This window comes from Carassius gibelio, chromosome A19, assembly GCF_023724105.1.
Source record: "Carassius gibelio isolate Cgi1373 ecotype wild population from Czech Republic chromosome A19, carGib1.2-hapl.c, whole genome shotgun sequence".
Taxonomy (NCBI): domain Eukaryota; kingdom Metazoa; phylum Chordata; class Actinopteri; order Cypriniformes; family Cyprinidae; genus Carassius; species Carassius gibelio.
This window is the reverse complement of record NC_068389.1, coordinates 24,462,416-24,484,685: the sequence shown is the minus strand read 5'-3', so window position 1 is coordinate 24,484,685 and position 22,270 is coordinate 24,462,416. Positions and strand designations below refer to the sequence as shown.

At 37.4% G+C, this 22,270-nt stretch overlaps 2 protein-coding genes across 2 annotated transcripts; one reads left to right on the top strand and one right to left on the bottom strand.

Annotated features, from left to right (window-relative positions):
* LOC127935482 (triosephosphate isomerase A) lies at nt 1-3,607 on the top strand. Its single transcript, XM_052533392.1, has 7 exons — nt 1-214; nt 1,126-1,249; nt 1,343-1,427; nt 1,559-1,691; nt 1,788-1,873; nt 2,185-2,272; nt 3,076-3,607. The coding sequence occupies exons 1-7, from the start codon at nt 103-105 to the stop codon at nt 3,192-3,194; spliced, it is 747 nt and encodes a 248-aa protein (XP_052389352.1). The 5' UTR covers nt 1-102; the 3' UTR covers nt 3,195-3,607.
* A 2,437-nt stretch (nt 3,608-6,044) lies between these two features.
* Nucleotides 6,045-15,841, bottom strand: LOC127935471 (gamma-enolase-like). The gene is made up of 12 exons (XM_052533371.1): nt 15,688-15,841; nt 13,665-13,750; nt 13,245-13,340; nt 13,017-13,075; nt 12,121-12,190; nt 11,124-11,257; nt 10,802-11,024; nt 10,494-10,691; nt 9,597-9,798; nt 9,395-9,503; nt 9,206-9,264; nt 6,045-8,499 (listed from the first exon to the last, which is right to left on the bottom strand). Exons 2-12 carry the CDS (start codon nt 13,747-13,749, stop codon nt 8,430-8,432), a joined length of 1,305 nt encoding a protein of 434 aa, XP_052389331.1. The 5' UTR covers nt 13,750; nt 15,688-15,841; the 3' UTR covers nt 6,045-8,429.
* Between the last annotated feature and the right edge of the window lie 6,429 nt (nt 15,842-22,270).

Genomic DNA, 22,270 nt, shown 5'->3' with positions numbered 1-22,270 from the left:
TCATTGAATATTTATAAGCTGACCTTCTCCATAGTAAATTATCTAACGGGAGCGATTATTCTGCAGTTGGCGTGTTTGGTCCGATCGGTTTGTTTTGCAATAATGTCTTCAAGAAAATTCTTCGTCGGGGGAAACTGGAAAATGAACGGCGATAAGGAGAGTTTGGGCGAGCTCATAATTACCTTGAATACAGCCAGTCTCAACGATGAAACAGGTCCATGGCGTTCATTTGAAGTTATGTTGTTTAGTCGAAATGACATTAAGCTGAAAGTATTTTAGTTTGTCGAATGAACCTATCAGTCCTGCTGTATTTTGACTATAATCGCTAGAGTTGTTTACATGCGTCAGAGAGCTTTGCTGCATGACGTCACGTGACAGTTTCAATGACTGGAGGCTCGTGTTCGAACTGCTTTTACATTAAATATAAAATACAGTTGATTTTATTATATCATTCCATGTCATCACTGTAAAATTTAATTTTTCATAAGAAACGCATTTTTTTTTTCTTAGGCCTGGAGAAAGCTTCATTATTAGGAAGCTTAATTATTAATTTAGAATTTTTAATCCTACAAACTTTATATTAGGCCTATTTGCAAAAAATGGTTTGTTCCCATTCTACCTGGGGAAAATATCTAATAGATTCAGAGTTATTGAATAATAATAAATAATTAAAAAGATTAATAAGCAACACCTTTTTCAAAGACCTACTGCAGCTTCTTTATTAATTTCCATTTTTTTGGTCCTACAAACTATTTGTCCTATACGCATAGAAAATGCATAAGAAAATTGTTCACCAAATAATTTTCTATAGAAGCCCATTTCAATCACGAGATAAAATAAAATAAAAAGAATTGCAAGATATAAACTGAATTGTCAGTTGTTAACTTGGAATTCAGAGAATTGCTTCCATAATTTGTTCCCATTCTACCTGGAGAAAAACATCTAACAAAAGAATTCAGAGGTAGTAAACAACAGTAATAAATATTTCTCACAAAAACTGTGAAAGGAGGGTGAGTAAATGATGACAGGTGTTTCGTTTTGGGGTGAACTATTAATTTAAAAGTGCTCAGTCTGGCTTTCATAATCATATATCATGACAGCAGTGGTTTTGTCTTCATTGTTTAGAGGTGGTGTGTGGAGCGCCATCCATTTATCTTGATTATGTCAGGTCTGAGCTGGACCAGAGGATCGGTGTGGCCGCCCAGAACTGCTATAAGGTACCCAAAGGAGCCTTCACCGGGGAGATCAGGTATATGTGCTCATTGGTATCTCTTATAGTTTTTATGAGCAACCATTTATCACCATCAAAACTCTAAAACCTTATTTCTGTTCTCTGCTTTAGCCCAGCGATGATTAAAGACTGCTGTGTCGAGTGGGTCATTCTGGGCCATTCTGAGAGGCGTCACGTGTTTGGCGAGAGCGATGAGGTGTTTTAATTGGAGTACAAGCCCTTTTACGTCTTTGCTTTTCTGTGTGATGAAATCCAGGCCTCGTGTTGATGCATATCTTGTGCTATTCAGCTCTGTTTCACTCTGATTGGCTGTAATGTGCTTTGCAGCTGATTGGCCAGAAAGTGGCCCATTGCCTAGAGAACGATTTGGGTGTGATCGCCTGCATTGGGGAGAAACTAGAGGAGAGAGAAGCTGGAACCACTGAGGACGTGGTGTTTGAACAGACTAATGTCATTGCAGGTCAAAACACAAATCTGAAGTGACTTTAACATTGCATGATTTTAGGACCCTTTTCATGCATAGGAAAATGGCATGATGAATTTCTATATTTTATAGACAATGTTAAGGATTGGACTTGTGTGGTTATAGCATATGAACCAGTGTGGGCCATTGGCACTGGCAAAACCGCCACTCCTGATCAGGTTAATCTGTGTTCATACTATCCATCAATCATATGGTTGTCATGTTTGATTGCTTGCATTGCATATGTGCACTAAAGCATGGATAATAATTTACATTGTACTGTAGTTTAAAGTGATTCTGTTTATGATCATGTACTTAATTTGGTGTTGCAACTGCTGCACTCTTAAAAAACAAAGGTTCTTTATTTGCATCAACAACCGTTCCATGAAGATAGATATATATATATATTTCAATGGAAGCTTTCCATTCCATTCTTTATATAAACATATCTTTGTATAAGTGTTCAGAGTCTGTCATTTGTGTGCTGCAGGCTCAGGAGGTGCATGAGAAGCTGAGAGGATGGCTGAGAGCGAATGTGTCGGATGCAGTAGCCGACTCTGTGCGCATCATCTATGGAGGTGAGTCTGCAGTGTTCAGAACATCCTGTCTTCAATTCTGAGTGACCTTAAAGATGTAGCGTAGGGAATGTTCTGTCATCTATTCAGCTCATGTCATTGCACCTCCCTGAAACCTTCTTCTATCTGTGGAACACAAAAGATGTTGAGCAGAATGACTGTGCTGTCAACGTTTCATGCAATTTAATGAGAGCAAATAATAATGCACTAAACTGCCTTCATATTTAATGTTATGCATCTGGCAGATGCTTTTCTCCAAAAGCAACTTAGACTGCATTTGAAGGATACTTTTTTTCTTTTAATTGCATGCATTCCCTTTGAATCAAACCCATGACCTTCTCGTTGCTAGCGCCATGCTCTACTTTTTATGCGACTGGAATTGTTGTTTAAACTCTTATTTTACAAAATTTTACTTAAAAGTCTTCTCAAAAATTAGTATTTGCTCTCAGTTCATTTCTTGGAGAAGTGCAGCATTACATCACTTGCTCACCAATGAATCCTCTGCAGTGAATGGGTGCCGTCAGAATGAGTGTCCAAACAGCTGATAAAAACATCACAATAATTGTGTTATCCACACCACTCCAGTCCATCAATTAATGTCTTGTCAAGCAAAAAAAGCGTGTATTTGTAATAAACAAATCCGTCAAGTGTCTGGTTAAAATACAAGTTAATATCGCTTTATAACATGCAATTTAATTAAACTTATCTTTATTGACTAAATGCTGATCCTTTTTACTTAACAGCAAAAAAATTATGCTTTGTTGGTTTTCTCTCAACAATTATGTTCTTCTCTCCTCATGTCACAGGCTCTGTTTCTGGGGGAAACTGCAAAGAGCTTGCGGCCCAGCCTGACATTGATGGCTTCCTGGTTGGAGGTGCTTCCCTTAAGCCTGAGTTTGTTGACATCATAAATGCCCGCGCATAGAGATGCTCAGCCATTTTGATGGTCCAAAACCACTGCGGTGTTCAATCAGTGTATACCTGCTTCTTGTTTTCATTCCAGCAGGTCTGAAAGTGCTTTTGCTCACCTGCATGTTAAATGTTCGTGATGGGTTATAGGACTGGAATATTAATATCAACTCGCTTTCTACTTAAAGTAATAGAAGAGAGCTTGGGCATGTTAGTTTGTTATTTGCTGCTGCACTCAAATAAACTGCTGTGTTATCTATGCACTTCCAGAGCACACTACTTGAAATCTAACATACTGTATTCTCCACATTGATTAACTGAAAAGACCAGCATTGAATGCTTAACTGAGTTTGTAGTGACTTAATGAGCACTTTATCCTCTGTAGAAATGACTACCTCTGTAGAAAATTAAAAAGATGTTTGTCCTGTCTTTCTCAGTGTTATCTCTTGGTCTAATTTTTAATCACTGAAGTAAATGCTGTGCATACTGAAACTAAGGACTAGATGACTACATGGTTTTCATCTTTTTTGCATGATTTTCACATTTGTACAATTAATTAACATTTTGTATATCATTAAGATTAATCAAGGTTGCATTTATTTGAAAAAAAATGCAGTAAAAACGGTAATATTGTGAAATATTATTACAATTTAAAATACCTATTTGAATATATTTGAATATATTAGTGTAATTTATTCCTGTGACAGAAATGTGTATTTTTAGCATCATTACTCCAGTCTTCAGCGTCACATGATCCTTCAGAAATCATTCTGATATACTGATTTGTTGCTCAAGAAACGTTTCTTGGACATTTACATTATTATCAATGAAAACCATTTTGATGCTTAATATTTTTGAGGAAACTGATACATTTATTCAGGATTCTCTACCAAAAGAACAGAGATTATTCGAAATAAATGCATGTCTTAACTGACACTTGATCCATTTAAAGCTGCGGTAGGTAACTTTTGACGCTCTAGAGGTTAAAGGGGGGGTGAAATGTTATTTCATGCAAACTGAGTTTTTTACACTGTTAAAGAGTTGGATTCCCATGCTAAACATGGACAAAGTTTCAAAAATTAATTTGTACGTTTGAATGAGTATTTTTGTTCCCAAAATACTCCTTCCGGTTTGTCACAAGTTTTGGAAAGTTTTTCTGACGCGCAGACTCAAACGAAGCTTGACGACGTCAGCAACCTGTCTGACAGATGTAAATCTTCTAGTAGCTGTGCGTGCAAACTGCCATCGTTAATCTTGCAGAGACGGCGAGCTTGAGCGGGGAGTTCTTTGTCGTGAGTGAGCAGGAGTAAGTATTCTGATTAATTATTTTGTATAGTATTTTAAAATGTAACGCCAGTACGCCATATTAAGTTAATTGCCTGCGAGCTTCTCCTCCTGTCTGTACGGTAATGCGACAGAGAGAAGAGTGGTTATGACGCAATCGTTAGCCTATTTTTTACAAAAACTGTTTCTACAGGGCCATAATGTAACATAGAAGGTAATGGAGTCCTTTATACATTGTCGTGTATCTTAAGAAATAAATAATGGACAAACTGAGTCTTTAAACGCCTCAGATGTAAAGTTATTCGCTGTCAAAGTGACGCCAAAATGAATGGGAGTCAATGGGAATGCTAACGCAAGTGAAGTTCTGCTAAAAGATGGCAGCCCCCACCCGACTTCAATTTCCGGTCGAGTTCCTTGACCCTTGAGTATGGCTCTGTGTGACGTTAGATGGAGCGGAATTTCCTTATATGGGTAAGGGCACTTCTGCCGGAAGAGCGCACGCTCCCATACAGCGAGGCTGAGCACACACATGTCACTGATCAGAGCGAGAGCGTCGTGAAATGTCACAAAAGAAGTGTGTTTTTGGTTGCCAGGGCAAGACAACCCTGCACAGATTACCAAAAAGAAAACAGCAGCATTAAGGGACCAGTGGATGGAGTTTATTTTTACAGAGCATCAACGGAGTTGTGCAAGTGTTTTTGTTTGTTCCCTGCATTTCTAAAATGCTTGTTTTACAAAAAAAGCCCAGTTTGACGACGGATTTGCGTATCGTTTATTTCTTAAGGATGATGCAATCCCAACGAAAAAGGGTCACGATCGTGTGTTGGAACCGCAGGCGGTGAGTAAAACTGCTTCAAATATCTCTGCCTCCTTGTTAGTGCGTCCCCTCCCATGCCGGAGACCGGGGTTCAAGCCCCGCTCGGAGCGAGTCGTTGCTGCTGCTCCTCGTTCAGTTTCATTCTCGGGATCTGATTCTGGATCATAAATGAACAGCTGAATCTGACTGTAAGCCATGGTTTGTTTTGGATGATGGTTTTTCCCTCAGGGTAATGTCACAGCTTCCACATGCTCTCAACGCAAAAGCCTACTGGCGCTCGTGATTCTTTAGCTCCGCCCACATGTCACGCCTCCAACCGGTCGTGTTTTTCCGGGAAAAATCGGTAAAGACTATCTTTCTCTTATGAATATAATAAAACTAAAGACTTTTTGGAGTTATGAAGGATGCAGTACTACTCTATAGGTACTCAAGATTAACAGGATATTGAGTGAAAGTTTCTGCAAATGGCAATAGGACCACTGGGAGGAACAGAGGAGCTTGATTTTTAAAAATATATTTTTACAAAAGTTACCTACTGCAGCTTTATGGCGTCCTCAATGAATAAAAGTAGTACTTTTTTCTTTTCTTTTTTTTTTTTTAATTGAGCGGACTTCAGTGACTGGAGTTTTTCCATTTTAAAAACCCATTAAAACACTTATCCTGTGTTATAATGTTTTATAATTGAGTGCCTAAATGGTAAAAAGCCATTTAAATGTCCTCCCCTGCTTTTAACGATGAAAAGAAAACACTCTTAGAGACTCAAGGTTGACGAAAGTAATGACAGCTTTAATATTCTATTACACAAGTCTTTAACAGGCTTGTCAGTGATTTCTTTATTTTCTCTCCATCTTGCTTTCATTTCCTTCTTGCACCACAATAATTTCACAAAATGATGAAAAGATAAGTCATCAGGGAGGAAAAAGATTTCAGGGACTAGGGAACAAGCCAAGTCATAACCACAAGAAGGGAAAGGGAGAGAGGAGACGGATGAAATGAGAAGAAAGGTAGAAACAGACTACAAGTCCATGGAGGCAGAGAATAAGGAGTCGTGTGCGTTGAGGGTGAGACTTTGCTACACAACTGTGAGTGAGTGAGTGTTTGTCTCTGTTCATGTAAGCATGTCTGTCGGTCGAGTTCTTGAAATAGATCTGTCATTATAATTGTTATGTCTCTCTTTCACTACTGGATTTATGTCATCGGTCTTAAAGGAGAAGTGAAGAGTGTCATTCCTACTGCCATCTCTTATATATTTGGACAAAGGTAGCCCCGCCCCAAACACACGCCATTAGTTTAGCCAGAAACGTGCCAAGATCAACATATTCTACCTACACATGGCTCACTTACGGATTAAAGGGTTAGTTCACTTAAAAATTAAAATTAGGCTGTGTTTTACTCACCCATGAGGCATCCTATGTGTATTTGACTTTTTCTATCAGACGAATCCAGTCAGATTTATATTAAAATTGTCTTTGATCTTTCAAGCTGTTTCATTGCTGCCAGCGGGTGTTGCATTGCTTCAGTCCAAAAGATGTGAAATAAAAAGCGCCCATCCATCCAGGGGGTGAACAGAGGTCTCCTGTAGTGACTCTATGCTCCATGTAGAGATCTGATGCTCCCTGATCTGCTTCTGTTTACAACAGTGAGCGCAAGCTAGAATAAAGTTTTTATTAAGTTTTGAATATGGATATTTTTGGTACAAAAATGCATCAAGTCGCTACAGGAGACCTCTGTTCAACACCTGGAGCCATGTGAGACACTTTTTTTCATGGAAGGGCGCTTTTTATTTCACGTCTAAAGATCAAAGATCAAAGACAACTTTTAAAAATAACTCCACCTGGATTTGTCTGGGAGAAGAAAGTCATAAACACCTAGGATGCCTCGGGGGTGAGTAAAACAAAGTCTTATTTTCATTTTTGGGTGAACTATCCCTTAAAAAAACTTCCACTTCCTCTTCAGGACGGAGATTTTAATTAAAAGTCAATGCATGAGGAAATCAGTCAGATGTTTTAAGATTTGGCGGCTCTTTAATGTAATTACTCTTATTAACAGAAGTGATATGTGAACTTTTCGTTCGATCCTTTAGATTTCATTCTCTTTATTTTTATGTATTATATTTTTTTGCCGTGTTGATATATGTTGGGAACCATCAGACAACAATATCATGACATAATCACACGAGGACATATTTTTAGACCTTCCAAATAATTTACAAAGATATATGTTAACTTATGGCTAAATCTGGTGTTGTTTTAAACAACGAAGCATCTTTATGGAAATAAATATACTCTCCACACATTATTTTGAATGTTTAATTGACTAAAATGAGTAAAACTCGTTTCTTTTTCTTTTTGAATCAGAGGTTAGAGCACCCTATTTTCATATTTGATTTGATTTAATAACAGTTTTTTTTCAAAAGGCTCTTTTTTTCTTCAGCATGCTTTTGGGTCAGAGACAGACACAAAAAAACAGCATCCGAGAAAGAGAGTATTGTTTGATAAAAAGCATCTAATGCCCTAGGCAATCAACTTTCATAAACTGTCTTTTAGAGTAAAATACTGGACCCTGAATTTTTCACTGTCACTGTCGCTCATATTAGCGTGACTTTCCCATTGAAAATCTCACTGCTGCATAAATATTCAGGAAACTATCTATTTTTGCCTACTTCTCATGCAATGAACCATAAACATGACTTTTTATGACATTTGATTTCTTTAGCGTGGCAAGTCAACCTACACGGTGTTTTATATTTCACATACATTTCACATCTAAACTGAAGCTTAATTGTAATTTTGATTAAAATAAATCTCTACTTTTATTCCAGTCTTTGCCTTGTTAAATCCAAGGTCCGTTTCCTGTATCATACGCATGCATGTCCAACCTGTGCACATGTTTTGCCCGTCAAGTAATTCAGTATCACTCGTGCATAATGTTAATCGCTCCAGGATCTGCTGTGCATAAGTTTTGGTCTATCAAAGCCTGTCCGTATTCAGTTTGAATATATATTTGGAGTGTCTGAGTAAGTCATCTTTTGTATATCAGTGCAAATAGTGCTGTTTTTATGCATTTTGAATGATTTTAGGGGCAGTCAGTCGGTTCAGTGCAGTACATGTCAGTTGTTTTTTGAGTGATTTCAGTGTGGTGCTGTCATTATCACAGAGCGCTAGGGTTTCTGAAATTGTGCCCAGCGAATCGAGCCTGATCGCCCAACTCTTCTTCAATCCTGTGAGGCAGAAAAAAAGAGACAGATTGGCAGAGATGGACATGGATTAATTATACAGGAACAGGAGGTGACAGAGAAACAGCTAGAAGACTGTAATCAACAATGTTAATCAGAGTAATTATTGGTTTCTTGTGTGGCCAACGCTATTTTTAAGACTGAGACAAACATTCTTACATTTTACTAAAGAAAATGTCCTTCATTCAATGGAAGTCTATGGGATTTACTTCAACGTTTTTATTTTTTATCATCCAATTTTTTAGAGAATGAAAAAGCAAACAAGTTGTGCAAGATGCTCAACACTGTTAGATACTTAAGTATGAACAATTATAAATTAATTAATCAATTAAGACAATTGTGGCTTTAGCATTGTTACTGTATTGACTTAAAACTAAACTAAAATTAAATCTATTGCAAAAAATAAATATATTTTATATACTTATTGTTAAATGAAATAAAGTGGAATAGTAAAAGTAGTAAATAAAAAAACAAAAACTGAAATAAAAATAATAATAAAACATAAAAACCTAAAAAAAAAGAGGACAAAACATACAACAAAATTACTAAAACTAAAAAACAAATGAAAATTGAAAATTTTACACTGGGCTTTACAAATCTGAGTTGCAAGCAAAACCTAACACTTAAAATATTATTAACAGCGAATTGAATAAAAATTGCTCAAAAATAGTAAGATCAAGTCCTCTATTACCTCATAAGTTGGTTGTATTTTGCGAGACGCTCAGATCTGCACGGAGCTCCTGTCTTTATCTGAAAAATAAGTGAGAGAAATAAATAAAGTTTGTTCATTTAATCAAACGTACCACATTTACAGATATATATATATATATATATATATATATATATATATATATATATATATATATATAATAGTTGGTACCTGTCCAGTGCAGAGTCCCACCACTAGATCAGCAATGAAAGTGTCCTCTGTCTCTCCTGAGCGATGGCTGACCATCACACCCCATCCGTTGGCTTGAGCGAGCTTACATCTGAGGGACACACAGTTCAAAAGGAGAAGATTAGAAGCTGCCAAACACTGGTACTGAACATGATTTACAGATGGACGGTTTACGGTTACTCACGCCTGGATGGCCTCTGTGACGGTGCCGATCTGGTTGACCTTCAGGAGCAGACAGTTGCATGCGCGGTCTTCCGCAGCTTTCTCTATCCTCTTTGGGTTTGTCACAGTCAGGTCGTCGCCCACAATCTGGATCCCCATGACTCCTGTCATGTTAGTCCAAGCGGCCCAGTCGTCCTGATCAAATGGGTCCTCAATGGACACCACTGGCAATTAAGATGGGAACAATATAGAGTATTCATTACTTTTATATAGCAAGGATGCATTCAACTGATCAAAAGTGCATATTCAAAAAGAAAGCAGTTATTTTAAATATAAAATTTCACAATATTACTTTTTTTTACTGTATTTTCGATCAGTTTTGGGGAACATGAGAGACTTTTTTTCAACTGAATTTGAGAAGAGTTTCCAAGATACTTTCCTTTAAATAAACTTAAAAGTGACTTTATTAACATTTTTTGAACCTGGACCACAAAATTGTTCAAAATTGATATTTATACCTCATCTGAAAGCTGAATAAATAAGCTTTTCTATTGATGGATGGTTTATTAGGATCTGACAATATCTGGCCGAGTTACAACTATTTGAAAAAATGAATCAAAATACTGAGAAAATCGCCTTTGAAGTTGTGCTAATGAATTCTTAGCAATGCATATTACTAATCAAAAAAGTTTTGATATATTTACGGTAGGAAATGTACAAAATATCTTCATGGAACATGATCTTTACTAAATATCCTAATGATTTTCGGCATAAAAGAAAAATTGATCATTTTGACCCAAACAATGTTTTTTTGGCTATTGCTACAAATTGACCCCTGCGACTAAAGACTGGTTTTGTGCTCCAGGGTCACATTTAAACTTTGACATTTCCTTTCTATCTTGTTTTATTGCCAGTTTACCTGGATAATCGTTGACAAACGTCTGGTAGATCTCTACGAGCTCATCGCTGGTGATGTGTCTGTCTGGGTTTGGAGGGGACTTGAAGTCAAGGTCGTACTTCCCGTCACGGTAGAACTCAGAGGCGGCTACATCCATGCCGATCACCACTTTATCTGTGAACCCCGCCTTGTCTATAGCCGTCTTTATCAACTCAAGTGCTGTGGAGGCATGATGGAGAGGCCAACAGAGCATAGTAATGGATAAATTCATTATGATGAAATTGGATCACACACTCAGACAATAAGGCGATAAAGCTTAAGCAACACACCTTCACTGTTCTCCAGGATGTTTGGAGCGAATCCTCCCTCGTCACCCACGTTGGTGGCATCTTGGCCGTACTTCTCCTTGATGACACCCTTTAGAGTCTGGTAGAGTTCGGCTCCGACACGCAGGGCGTCACGGAATGACTCCGCCCCCACAGGAAGCACCATGAACTCCTGCATGGCAAGCTTGTTTCCAGCATGGGAGCCTCCATTGATGACATTAAAGGCCTGACGGATGGATAGAGAAGAAGTGCTTAGCCAGTCTAAGAGAAAATACCTACAGATGTGAATTATGAAGTCGTGCAATTGAGTAATGAAGTTTCGTACAGGAACTGGCAGCACTAGTTCTGTGTTTCCTGCCAGATCAGCAATATGACGATACAGAGGGACGCCTTTTTCTGCCGCACCGGCCTTGCAGATGGCCAGAGACACTCCCAGGATGGCATTAGCACCAAACTGAGCTGTAGACATGATCAACACATACACAGCAATTATTGTTTTTTTGTCAGTGTCAATTATATGCTAGTTTAAATGCATAAGAGAAACTAACTCATATACAGTAAGTAAACATTGAAACAGTATTGGAACAAGAGATGAATAACATTTTTATTTTAAACTACACTACCATTCAAAATACTTTTTTTTTTAAAGGATGCATTAAATGAATAAAAAGTGACAATAAAAAATCATCAAATAAATCCTGAAAAAATGTATCACAGTTAACACAAAAATATTAAACATCAGTTTATTAGAATGATTTGTGAAGGATCATGTGACACTGAAGACTGGAGTAATGATGCTGAAAATACAGCTCTGCATCACAGGCATAAATTACATTTTATAAAATATTTTAATACAAAAACAACAGAAAAGTCCCTTACAAATCTTTTAGCATCCTGAATCATATGTGGACTTTTATGTGGACTAATGGATAATGTATAATATTATTAAGTCTTCCCAAAACACAACATTCTTTAATCATTTAAATTTGGCACGTTGCAATTGCTAACAAGCAATGGCATCGCTGACATCAAATCTAGCACAATTTTTTTCAATAAATACGTTATAATTTGAATATAGCAAATGAGACAACTTCATCTTTTAGGCTGTTTTTGTGTCCATCTAGGTCATTATTTACGTTTATCATTCAGAAAAGAGCAGAGCTGAACATGCTGCTTAACATCTCCTTTTGTGTTCCACATAATAAAGAACATCATGCAGGTTTGGAACAACGTGAGGGTGAGTACACGATCACAGAAATCCTGGCTTGGTTTAACTATGCTTTAAAAATATGATGATTTTCTCATGTAAGTATATAACTCACATTTGTTCTCTGTGCCGTCCATTTCAATCATCATGTTGTCCAGTTTCTCCTGTTCCACCACACTGATCTCCTAAAGTTCACATCATGAAGATAAAACTCTCCAGGTTAATAAAATACAGTGCAAGACTGATGCTGTTGTCTATCATTAGCCCTGCTGCTGTTAACCTTGTTCATGTCAAATCATCATCAAATAACTAATAAAACTGGCAATATTTTTGGTTTTAGCTTTTGCACTGCAGACATGGGATCATTTGTAACTTAAAAGAGACATAAAAAAACGAAAGAATGGAATGTGCAGATCAGAATGAAAATCAAGACCTGGATAATAGGAGATTTTGTGTCTCTGCCTTTGGTAGATTGGTAGCAGTGGGACCTGTTTTAAAATCTCCTGTTATTAGTATACGATTATTAAAAAAAATGAAAAGAAAAAATGATTAAGAAAGTGTTGGGGGGTGGGATCTGATTCTGATCCCATCTGATCGGAATCTGATCTGTAAAACAAACAAACAAATAACAAATAATTAAATGAACAACTGCTTAGAAGTGAACTGTAAAAAAATTAAAAGTGGTAAAAAAAACTCCTGAAGAAACTAACTGCATGGAATAAAGAAAAAAAAAACATATGAGGCTGTAAAATAATGTAAATCATAGTAAAAATGCATTAAATCACAAACTTTGTTGTAGTCAGCTGTGCCCCTACTGAAACCACATATAAGCTGCAAAATATTTGATGATTTAAATTTTTTTTTTCTTTTAATCTCATGTACTGCATTCATGGCTTATATCTCCACTGAATTCAGATTTTGTTCTAGAAAATATGCTTGTTGAATACTGATTGTTTGGTTATTATTTATAAAAAGGATGCTCATAAAACAAAACCTTTCTCTTTCACTTACAGATGCGATGAGGGCTGGACCGAGAGTGTCATTAATGTGACCAACAGCCTTCAGTACACCTTAAAGCACAAGAAAAGCAGACAATAAAGGTCAAAGTGAAGATAAAATAAACAAAACTATCACAGAAGGATTCAAAAGGATGATCTATTTCATTTTAATTGATCTAATGTTTTATATAATGATGGTTAATAGTGCCAGTATTGCAATGGACCATCTGTGATCCCTAACCTTTGCCCTTGTAACGGCTCTTGTCTCCATCTCGGAGTTCCAGAGCCTCATAGATGCCTGTCGACGCTCCGCTGGGCACCGCAGCCCTGAACAGACCTTAAAAACACACCGACACTTCAAATCTGTCACGCATTTACATAATTGCATCCATATCATACTGATAGATCTGAGTTGAGAATTTCATTTTCATACATTTCATATATTTGTCTCTTAAAGTGGCTTGCATTTGTTGGTATAACAAACTTATTTATTTCATTATTGATTGTATTTTGCACTTTTACACATGCTTTCAATAAATACGTTTTAAAGAAATATGCCTTTTTTTTTTCATTTACATTGTACACAAAAGATATCCCTCTGCTTTTAAAATCCAGGATGGCATTCTGCTCAGCCCTTGTTGTAGAGAGACTATTGATTCACCTTTATCAGTCCTCAGGTCCACTTCCACTGTAGGGTTTCCCCGAGAGTCCAGGATTTCCCTGGCGACGATGCTCACAATGGACATCCTTAAACACAGAGAGAAAACAAGAGACAGGGAATGAGCTAAACCACTGCTGACTCTAATTGAACATGATGTTTAGAAACGATGTGTCCATAACATCCTTTGGTTAACCTTGCATGAGTGAGATAAACAGCTAAAAGTGAGTGAGTCCTCCAGCATGTCAGTACGAACACTGTTTTGTTCTACCTCTCTTTTTTTTTTTTTTTGAGTAAAAAATCAGTTTCGAGTTTGGTGCATAAAGAGCTGAGTATTGCTGCTATCACAATGCAGCTATGTTTGGCTTTCTATGTACAAAATGCATTAGTGTAACATGAAATGCTGTTTCGTTTCACTTAGTTCACATAGTTAATCAGGTTTACACTTGGCGCCGCATAGAGTTGATAAAAAGGTGTGTCGGACCTCCAATCTTGATGTTTTTCTGAAGGAATGCAGGTTTTGTTTACCAATCCAATGCTTTATCAAACACTCGACATCACACAGCCATTTGCAACTTATTTTACTTCTATAATGTGTTCAGTTTTGAAATAATACAAAGGGAAAACAAAATTAGGGCGGGATTGGATCATGACATGTCCTGTACAAGAATGTGAGCTAAATCAATACCGAAATAGCAATTCGGTTATCAGTTATAGGGTAAAAGGAGGATCATTTATTGAGCTCTTACTCAAGTTTGATTAAAGATTAACATTTGGAATAATGTGCTCTGATGAATCATTCAGAACAAGGCCAGGAACTTGCATTAAGTAGCCTCAATAGCATCCATTTTGACTTAACCCTCAATGTCGAAAACACATCAGGAATGCCAATCAATCGGATGGCTTTGAAAATGGAACAGTTTTTCTGGAACATTCAGTTCCAATGATACAGCTCGAGCAACGAAAGTGAGATGCCACGCTGGCAGCCAATGAAAACCCAGAACATGCAGATTGCATTTAAAGTATGCCACAAGACACGGGCGCACGTGTCACCTTGCTAATGGACTGCACCGACCCCCAGCATTTAAACTGGAGGAGGAGGAGGAGAAAGAGGGACTTTATTTGTAGTGTCAACACTGGCATGTATGCCCACAGGTGCCACGGGTCCGAGCATCACACGATCGTGCATCTTAATCCGGCCGCTGCTAATTTGCGCGTGCCAGTGAGGTAACATACTGCAGCAACCGCGCTGTCAGCAGATATACAGAGGGGAGGGGGCGATCTGCGGAGGGTGGGGTGGATAGCGCAGAAAGTGGCGTGATGGGGCAAGAACAAGATAAATAATTTAACATCCCCTTGGCGAAAAGAAGAGCTTTCTGGAGCATCGAAGCGAGTAATGTTATTGGCGCGGACGGCAATGAGGACTGGCGATGGCTCGTTCACGAGCGATCCGTTCTTTTTGCGCGCGTCAAGTGACAAGTACGACTCGGAACTCGCAAGGTGAACTAATCGTTTGTTTCTTCATCATTTACAGCATTAATGACTATTTAATAATTAAAAATGCGTGAAAATAACATTTTAAGTAAACTCCGCTAAAATTAACAAAGTGGCTAATAAATATGATGATAAAATAAATAAAAATACTGATATTCCAACGAGAACAGATTGGACACATAGAGATAACACGCGTAACGTTATATACAGTTGAAACAGTAACGCACACATAGTGCGGGATCCATCTGGCCGACCCTTTGCCAGCGGGGCACCAGAAATGACCGCCACCCAAATTCGCATTTCTTGCACCCCAAACATAAGGAGTGAGTCCGCAAAGGCGTGCTCTACAAGCAGATGTCTTGATATCATAATTAATAATTGCTTCTAAAGCAATGCAACATTCGCAATATCAAGCACACAAAGAGAATAACATGTTAACCTTTAAGACAAACCATCGTCATGACCGCGCAACAGATGCATTAATGATGCAAAGGTGCAAGAGAAAGAATAAAGGCTTTGGTGCGATGATTACCTGCTGTCAGTGCGCGTAGCCTTGCGTTAGGCGAGTCTGGAGGTGTCGAGCTGCGGAAGAGAGAGGCAAAACAGAGAGAGGGTGGGTGGAGAGCAGAATGAGAGCAAGATGAGAGGAGAAACAGAAGGGGGAGGGGATGAAAAGATGAGTCAGAGGAAGATGCTGAGAATTAGAGAGGAGAGGAGGAGAGAAAGAGGAGGATGAGTAGGTCAAGGCGACAGAAAAGCGAGAAGAGGTGGGGAGACGACAAACACAGGGTGCTGCAATGTTCCTCTGACTGCTGGTAAAAATAGATGGAGGAACTGGGTGTACAGAAGCATGGCTAAAATCCTCCAGTGTTGGTAGGGAATGCAAAGCTTATGATGAATATTAAAATAATGCTCAAGTAATACAACAACTTTAAGTTACACAGATGGTCTTAATAATAAAATATATTTTTATATAAATTTTCTTAATATATGTTCCTTATTTTATTGTATGCTTTTATGAGTGCACGATTTTCTTAAAGGGGTGGTTGATTGCGATTTCACTTTTTTACCGTTAACTGGTTTGTAATGATGCTGTTCGAGCATAAATAGTATCTGCAAAGTTGCAGCGCTGAAAGCCCAACGCAAACGGAGATATTATCTTTTAAAATTCTGGCAGTTAAATGCATACAAAAACGGCTGGTAAAGGACTACAATGAGCTTCTTCCCGTGTCCGACGTCAAAAACCCAAATAAATCCCCACCCCGGGAACACGCAAAAAAAGAGGGCGAGGCCATGTTGTGCTGCTTTAGAGAAGAGGTAAATAACAGTGTCAAGGTCCAGAAAAGGTACAAGGATGCCACAAGGATGCACTGTACAAAGCTAATTACACGTAGAAACAGGGCCTCCTTGTGGAGTGGAGGACACAGAAAAGCATATATCGTTTCAGATCTTTTATGGACCCTGACACTGTTATTTACTTGGTAGTTTATGGGACAGTCTCAAGCCTCCAGGTTTTCATCCAAAATATCTTAAATTGTTTTTCGAAGACAAACGGAGCTTTTACGGGTTTGGAACAACATGGGGGTTGGGGATAAATGACAAAATGTTCATTTTGGGGTGGAGTAACCCTTTAAATCAGAATGAAACTGTATATAAAAAGCTATCAGAAGCCGTAGCATTTACAAACAACAACGTATCTAAAAGTATAAGGCCACAACAAACAAACATGCCATTAAGAGCCTTGAGTTCACAGGGTTTCTGTGTGATCATCTTCATTAATATTCTTTGTGTCTCAATCGGGCTCAAATTGATAAGCAATGAGAATGTCATTGTTTACAATATAACCGGAGCACATTCTGAGCTTGAGAGGGGCGGGATGTTCAGACGTGCTCTAGAGGCGGTTTAGCCAATCACAAGGCACTGAACCATCTGACCAATCTCAGCCCATCGTGTATTTCTGAGGGAGAGGCTTCATAATAACAGGAAATAATCAAGGCATTTGACAAAGAAGGGACAGAATAGTGTAGAATAATTATGAGTTTTTAAAAAAAAACGAAGCATGAACACATGTTAGACTGCACCCCATAAACACAATCAAGCATAGAAACTGACCAGTCAACCACCCCTTTAATAAAAGTTTTTTTTTTATTTTTTATTCTTTATTGAAATTAAATGTATCACTGCCTCTAAACCCTCTTCTCTGGATGTTGCATATGTGTTACCCAAAAGCCAAAAAAATAAATTTAAAAAACCTAGAATACATTTTAAACAATTTTATCTTTTTTTTTACAATCCAGTAAATTTCTACATTTTTTGTCCTACATTTTTTCCCTCATTGAATTTAGAAATAGGTTTCATTAAAAGTCAAATGCATTGCAGCTGTTGTTGACTACATTTTTTTTTAATTTAACAAATATAGTTATAGTTGCTTTCTATATTGAACAGAATCTCTCATTGTGAGAACAGTCAAGTGTGTGCTGAAAAACAGATATTATTACAGAAAACAGAATATTAATATATATTGTTTTTGTATATATGTGAGTGTGAAATGTTAGACTGTTTATGAGACTAACACAAAGAAGAGTGAAAGATAATCTGTGATTACACTGTTTATTTTAATAAGATTATTTTTCAGGGAATTGGGTCACACTGATCCAGATCTTGACACTACATACTTGGCCAGTCACAGTTACATTTTTGATGCTTCAGTGTTATGAATGTTTTTCATGTTTTTACAATATATTTAACATGATTAGAGAGTAGCAGTAATGTTTCATTCTCGGTAGACAAAGAACGTAGCCAAGATAAATGGCTAAGAGATAAAGCCGAAGCTAAAAGTCACATTGTCAAGTCTTTTAAATGAAACTTGTCTGTGTGAATTTGTTTGTTTGGGCTAGTACTGTATCTTTGTGATTTGGACAAAACTGTTTATTTGTCCTAACATGACTTGTTAGTTGCTAATTTCACAAGTGAAAAGTGGAAACACCTTCAGGACATTAACATTTGCATTAAAGAATTACGGACACAGAAATAGTATAGGTTTACATAAAGTTAAATAATTATTGTTTATTTAATCTCTACATAATTGCAATTAAGTGGTTTAGATCTATCAGTAAAATTCATTTTAGGATTTAAATACATTATAAATTGCAACAGTTAAAAGTTAAAAGTTAAGTTTTCACTTCATAAGACATTAAAAGATGGACTGGAGTGGTGTGGATTGCTTGTGGATTATTGTGATGTTTATATCAGCTGCTTGGACTCTCATTCTGATGGCACCCATTCACTGCAGAGGATCCATTAGTGAACAAGTGCGTAACGTTACATTTCTCTAAATCTGTTTGGATTAAACAAACAAATTCATCTACATATTGGATGGCCTGAGGGTGAGTACATTTTCATTTTTGGGTTAATTATTCCTCCTACCTGCCTACATTGGTCAATAAATAAGAAATCCCTGACCTGAAATTTCATAGCATGTTGGATCACTGGAGATAACCTGCAAACAGGATTCAAGGATAAATAAGACCAGCAGCGTCTCTTTAAAAAAAAAAAAAAAAAAGCACTCTTAAAAGAAAGTTATTTTCATCGTGTTGACATCAGAGCCTGGCTGAATAAACAAATCTGTACATATTTTGTTGAGTCATCATGGCTTTCCAGCATGTGCTAAATTCACTTTAGCAGGTCACTGTTCTGGAGATTCACAGCACGACTGTCAAATATTTTGTATTTCTTTCAGTTTTCTGTTTGTACTTCAGAAAAAATCTCTCTCTCTCTCTCTCTCTCTCTCTCTATATATATATATATATATACAGCAGCATCTCAGAATAAGAAATTCATCATCACTGTTGACGTTTCAACATTAGTCTGCATATTACTATTCACCCTCCTTCCATCTGGCAGGTGTTACAGGAGCCTACGCTCTCATCAGTGCTTTAAGTGGCCCTAAAGAGGTGCTGGTACTCTATTATAGCGAATTATTATTATTTTATTTTTTTGGATGACTCCCCTCATCCCCTGAGGTAACAACAACTATATTGAAGGGGTTTTTCATAAACAGCAGTCAACAGGTGACCTTAATAATAAATCCTTTCATTAGTTTGTGGATTTGCTTGAGCTAGAAAGAACTACTGAACATAAATAATATGTGCAAAATGATTTTTAAAAACTGACCCTAGAAAGGGCTACTGAACATAAATAAAATGTGCAAAAGGATTGAAAAAAAATACCCTTTGAAAGAGCTACTGCATTACTTGATTAGCTTGCATCTGACCTCCAGTGATATCATTCCGGCTTGGTGGGGTGTCAGCTAGCGAGTCAGCTGATTCTGACTGTGTTCTTTTAGTAGTTACTCAGAGTCTGAAGCCAGGAGAGCATATTAAGTGTTGTTCACTGTATTTTTACTGAGCCAAGTGTATGCGTTTCACACACCCTCTCCGGCCATGGTGAGTTGTTGACACTGACAGCGGAATTGCAACACGCTCTGAAAAGTGGCAGCGCAGGCAAAGGATTAAAACCTCTATAACCGGTACGCTAAAAGCACGTTCTGGGCGCACGGAGAGGTGGAAGTACGATCAAGAGCTATATTTGACTAAAATGATTCACGCTCTGAACTCCCAAACTGACTCAAATGATTCGCGAACCCGCTCCGAACTCTCGAACTGATTCGCGAACCCGCTTTGAACTCACGAACTGACTCAAATGATTCGCGAACCCGCTCTGAACTCCCGAACCCGCTCTGAACTCAAATGATTCGCGATCCCGCTCCGAACTCCCAAACTGACTCAAATGATTCGCGATCCCCAAACTGACTCAAATGATTCGTGATCCCGCTCTGAACTCCCGAACTGACTCAAATGATTCGCGAATTCGCTCTGAACTCCTGAACTGACTCAAATGATTCGCGAACCCGCTTCGAACTCCCGAACTGATTCAAATGATTCGCGAACCCGCTTTGAACTCACGAACTGACTCAAATGATTCGCGATCCCGTTTCGAACTCCCAAAATTACTCAAATGATTCGCGATCCCCAAACTGACTCAAATGATTCGCGATCCCGCTCCGAACTCTCAAACTGACTCAAATGATTCGCGAACCCGCTCTGAACTCCCGCACTGACTCAAATGATTCGCGAACCCGCTCCAAACTCCCAAACTGGTTCAAATGATTCACGCTCCATCTTTTCACAAGTGAGGGCGACAGAAATTTACACACACACACACACACACACAATATATAACATTACGATATAACATTGTTTTGAAAGAAACTGTTGCTGATTATCAATATACTCTGCTCAATACTGTATATAGCAACTCCACTGTACATTCTGTATATCATAGCTTCACTTATTCTGCTCTTTTATGTAAATAAAACATTATATTCTTGCACTTCTGGTTAGATGCTTACTGCATTTCATTAGCTCTGTACTTGTACTCTGCATATTGACAATAAAGTTGAATCTAATCTAATAACTGCTAGATTCTGTCAATATAACATCCTGTGGATATGTTACATCACATTTAAATCAATAATACAGTTACTGCAATCAGTATAGTTACATGATAAATAGCCTATGTATTTCTAATGAACGTTATTATTTTTAATACAACTGAATTCTACCGAAATCATTATAATATGCTGATTCAGTTCTCTATAAACATTTGTGCTGCTTAATATGATACATTTAATATTATTAAATACAAAATTAAAAATTAAAATACAAAAATACAAACAATCAAGTATTTGGAGCAAGTTCCTCTATTCCAGATTTCCACACTCACCACTAGAGGACACCATCAACACATTTCTGATTTTCTGTCACCATTACTCTGGTTAAACCACTCAAATAGTAAACGCACTCTTAATTTTGCAGACAGTCTCTTTACTAATTGTTTAAATGTTTTACATTAGTGTTTCCCAGTCTCCTCCTAAGATTTTATTTTCAGTCAGTTACTGAACTGATCTTATGTTTTCATAGACTGTTGAACATTACTACTCTGAAAGCTATGAGAACAGAAGGTCTAAAAAATTCCACCTCAACTTAAAAACTTGAGTTTAGCTGCTGACTAATATTATACAGACTTGGGAAAAATCTTCTATTTAACTTTTAAGGTTTATAATCTGAATGAATTCCTTATGAGAATATATATATATCTTTATATTGTAAAATATATGTATTCCAATGTGATCTACAAATAAATAAGACAAACCCAGTATGCCTAAAAGCATTATGAATTAATAAAGAGCGTGCATTTGACCTAATTTTAAATGTTTCCATTGGTAACCATTTTAGGTTGGGGAAATGCATCATTTATTTATTTTTAAATCACGATTATTATTTTTTTCTTTATTTACACACCTAAATTACATACAGTAATGTGTGTTGTATTTCATAGTGTGAAGCTGTGGGGGCTCTAAAGCTAATGCACTATAATGAACATCCTTTGTTTACTAACAGAACAATAGGTCCATGCGATCAAATTAATTAATTGTAATGCTTTGGAATATAATGGGGGTGGGGAATATGAAGATATGGAAATGGTAATGGAATTATATTGTAATGTATATTGAATGTGTCATACTCATAATGCTCATTCTGGGAGCTTTGACCAATTGCTTTCCTTTTCCTCATGTTTACAATGAACATTGTGCATAACTGTCAATTTACAATTAACCAGCCGACTGACGGATAGCAAGTCAGAGCTGCACATATGAACCGGCAAACCTGCAGTAGCTAATACAAGGGGGCAAAAATCAGTTCATGCAATTTTGCATGATTTAGTATTGGGTTCAGACTGAGATTAAGGCGGTGGGGGGGGGGGGTCTAGTCGTCTGCCATATTATGGGATGTCTGGGCCAATTGTGAGGGGGAGGGGCGGCGCTGGGTTTGAAGGGAGTGAATATCACATTTGGGACTGTTTGTTCTTTTTTTTGTCTCTTTATGTTTAGATGCTTTTTCTGGTTTTGTGGTAGAAGATTCACCTGTGATATAATGATATTTACATTTCTACCTCATGAAGCAGGAAGATTGCAAATTTTTCTTTATAATAGATCATAAAGGAACTTTAAAACATATGCTTATGCAGCACGAATATAAATATTACTATTTGCA

Excerpts from the sequence above, each read along its gene's own strand:
- LOC127935471 (XM_052533371.1), bottom strand. The coding sequence starts at position 13,749 with ATGTCCATTGTGAGCATCGTCGCCAGGGAAATCCTGGACTCTCGGGGA. Across the intron at positions 13,076-13,244 it reads GAGCCGTTACAAGGGCAAAG|GTGTACTGAAGGCTGTTGGT; the intron begins GTTAGGGATCAC and ends TTGTGCTTTAAG. Across the intron at positions 8,500-9,205 it reads AAATACAACCAACTTATGAG|GATTGAAGAAGAGTTGGGCG; the intron begins GTAATAGAGGAC and ends TCTGCCTCACAG.
- LOC127935482 (XM_052533392.1), top strand. The coding sequence starts at position 103 with ATGTCTTCAAGAAAATTCTTCGTCGGGGGAAACTGGAAAATGAACGGC. Across the intron at positions 1,428-1,558 it reads TGTTTGGCGAGAGCGATGAG|CTGATTGGCCAGAAAGTGGC; the intron begins GTGTTTTAATTG and ends TGTGCTTTGCAG. Across the intron at positions 1,692-1,787 it reads ACAGACTAATGTCATTGCAG|ACAATGTTAAGGATTGGACT; the intron begins GTCAAAACACAA and ends TATATTTTATAG.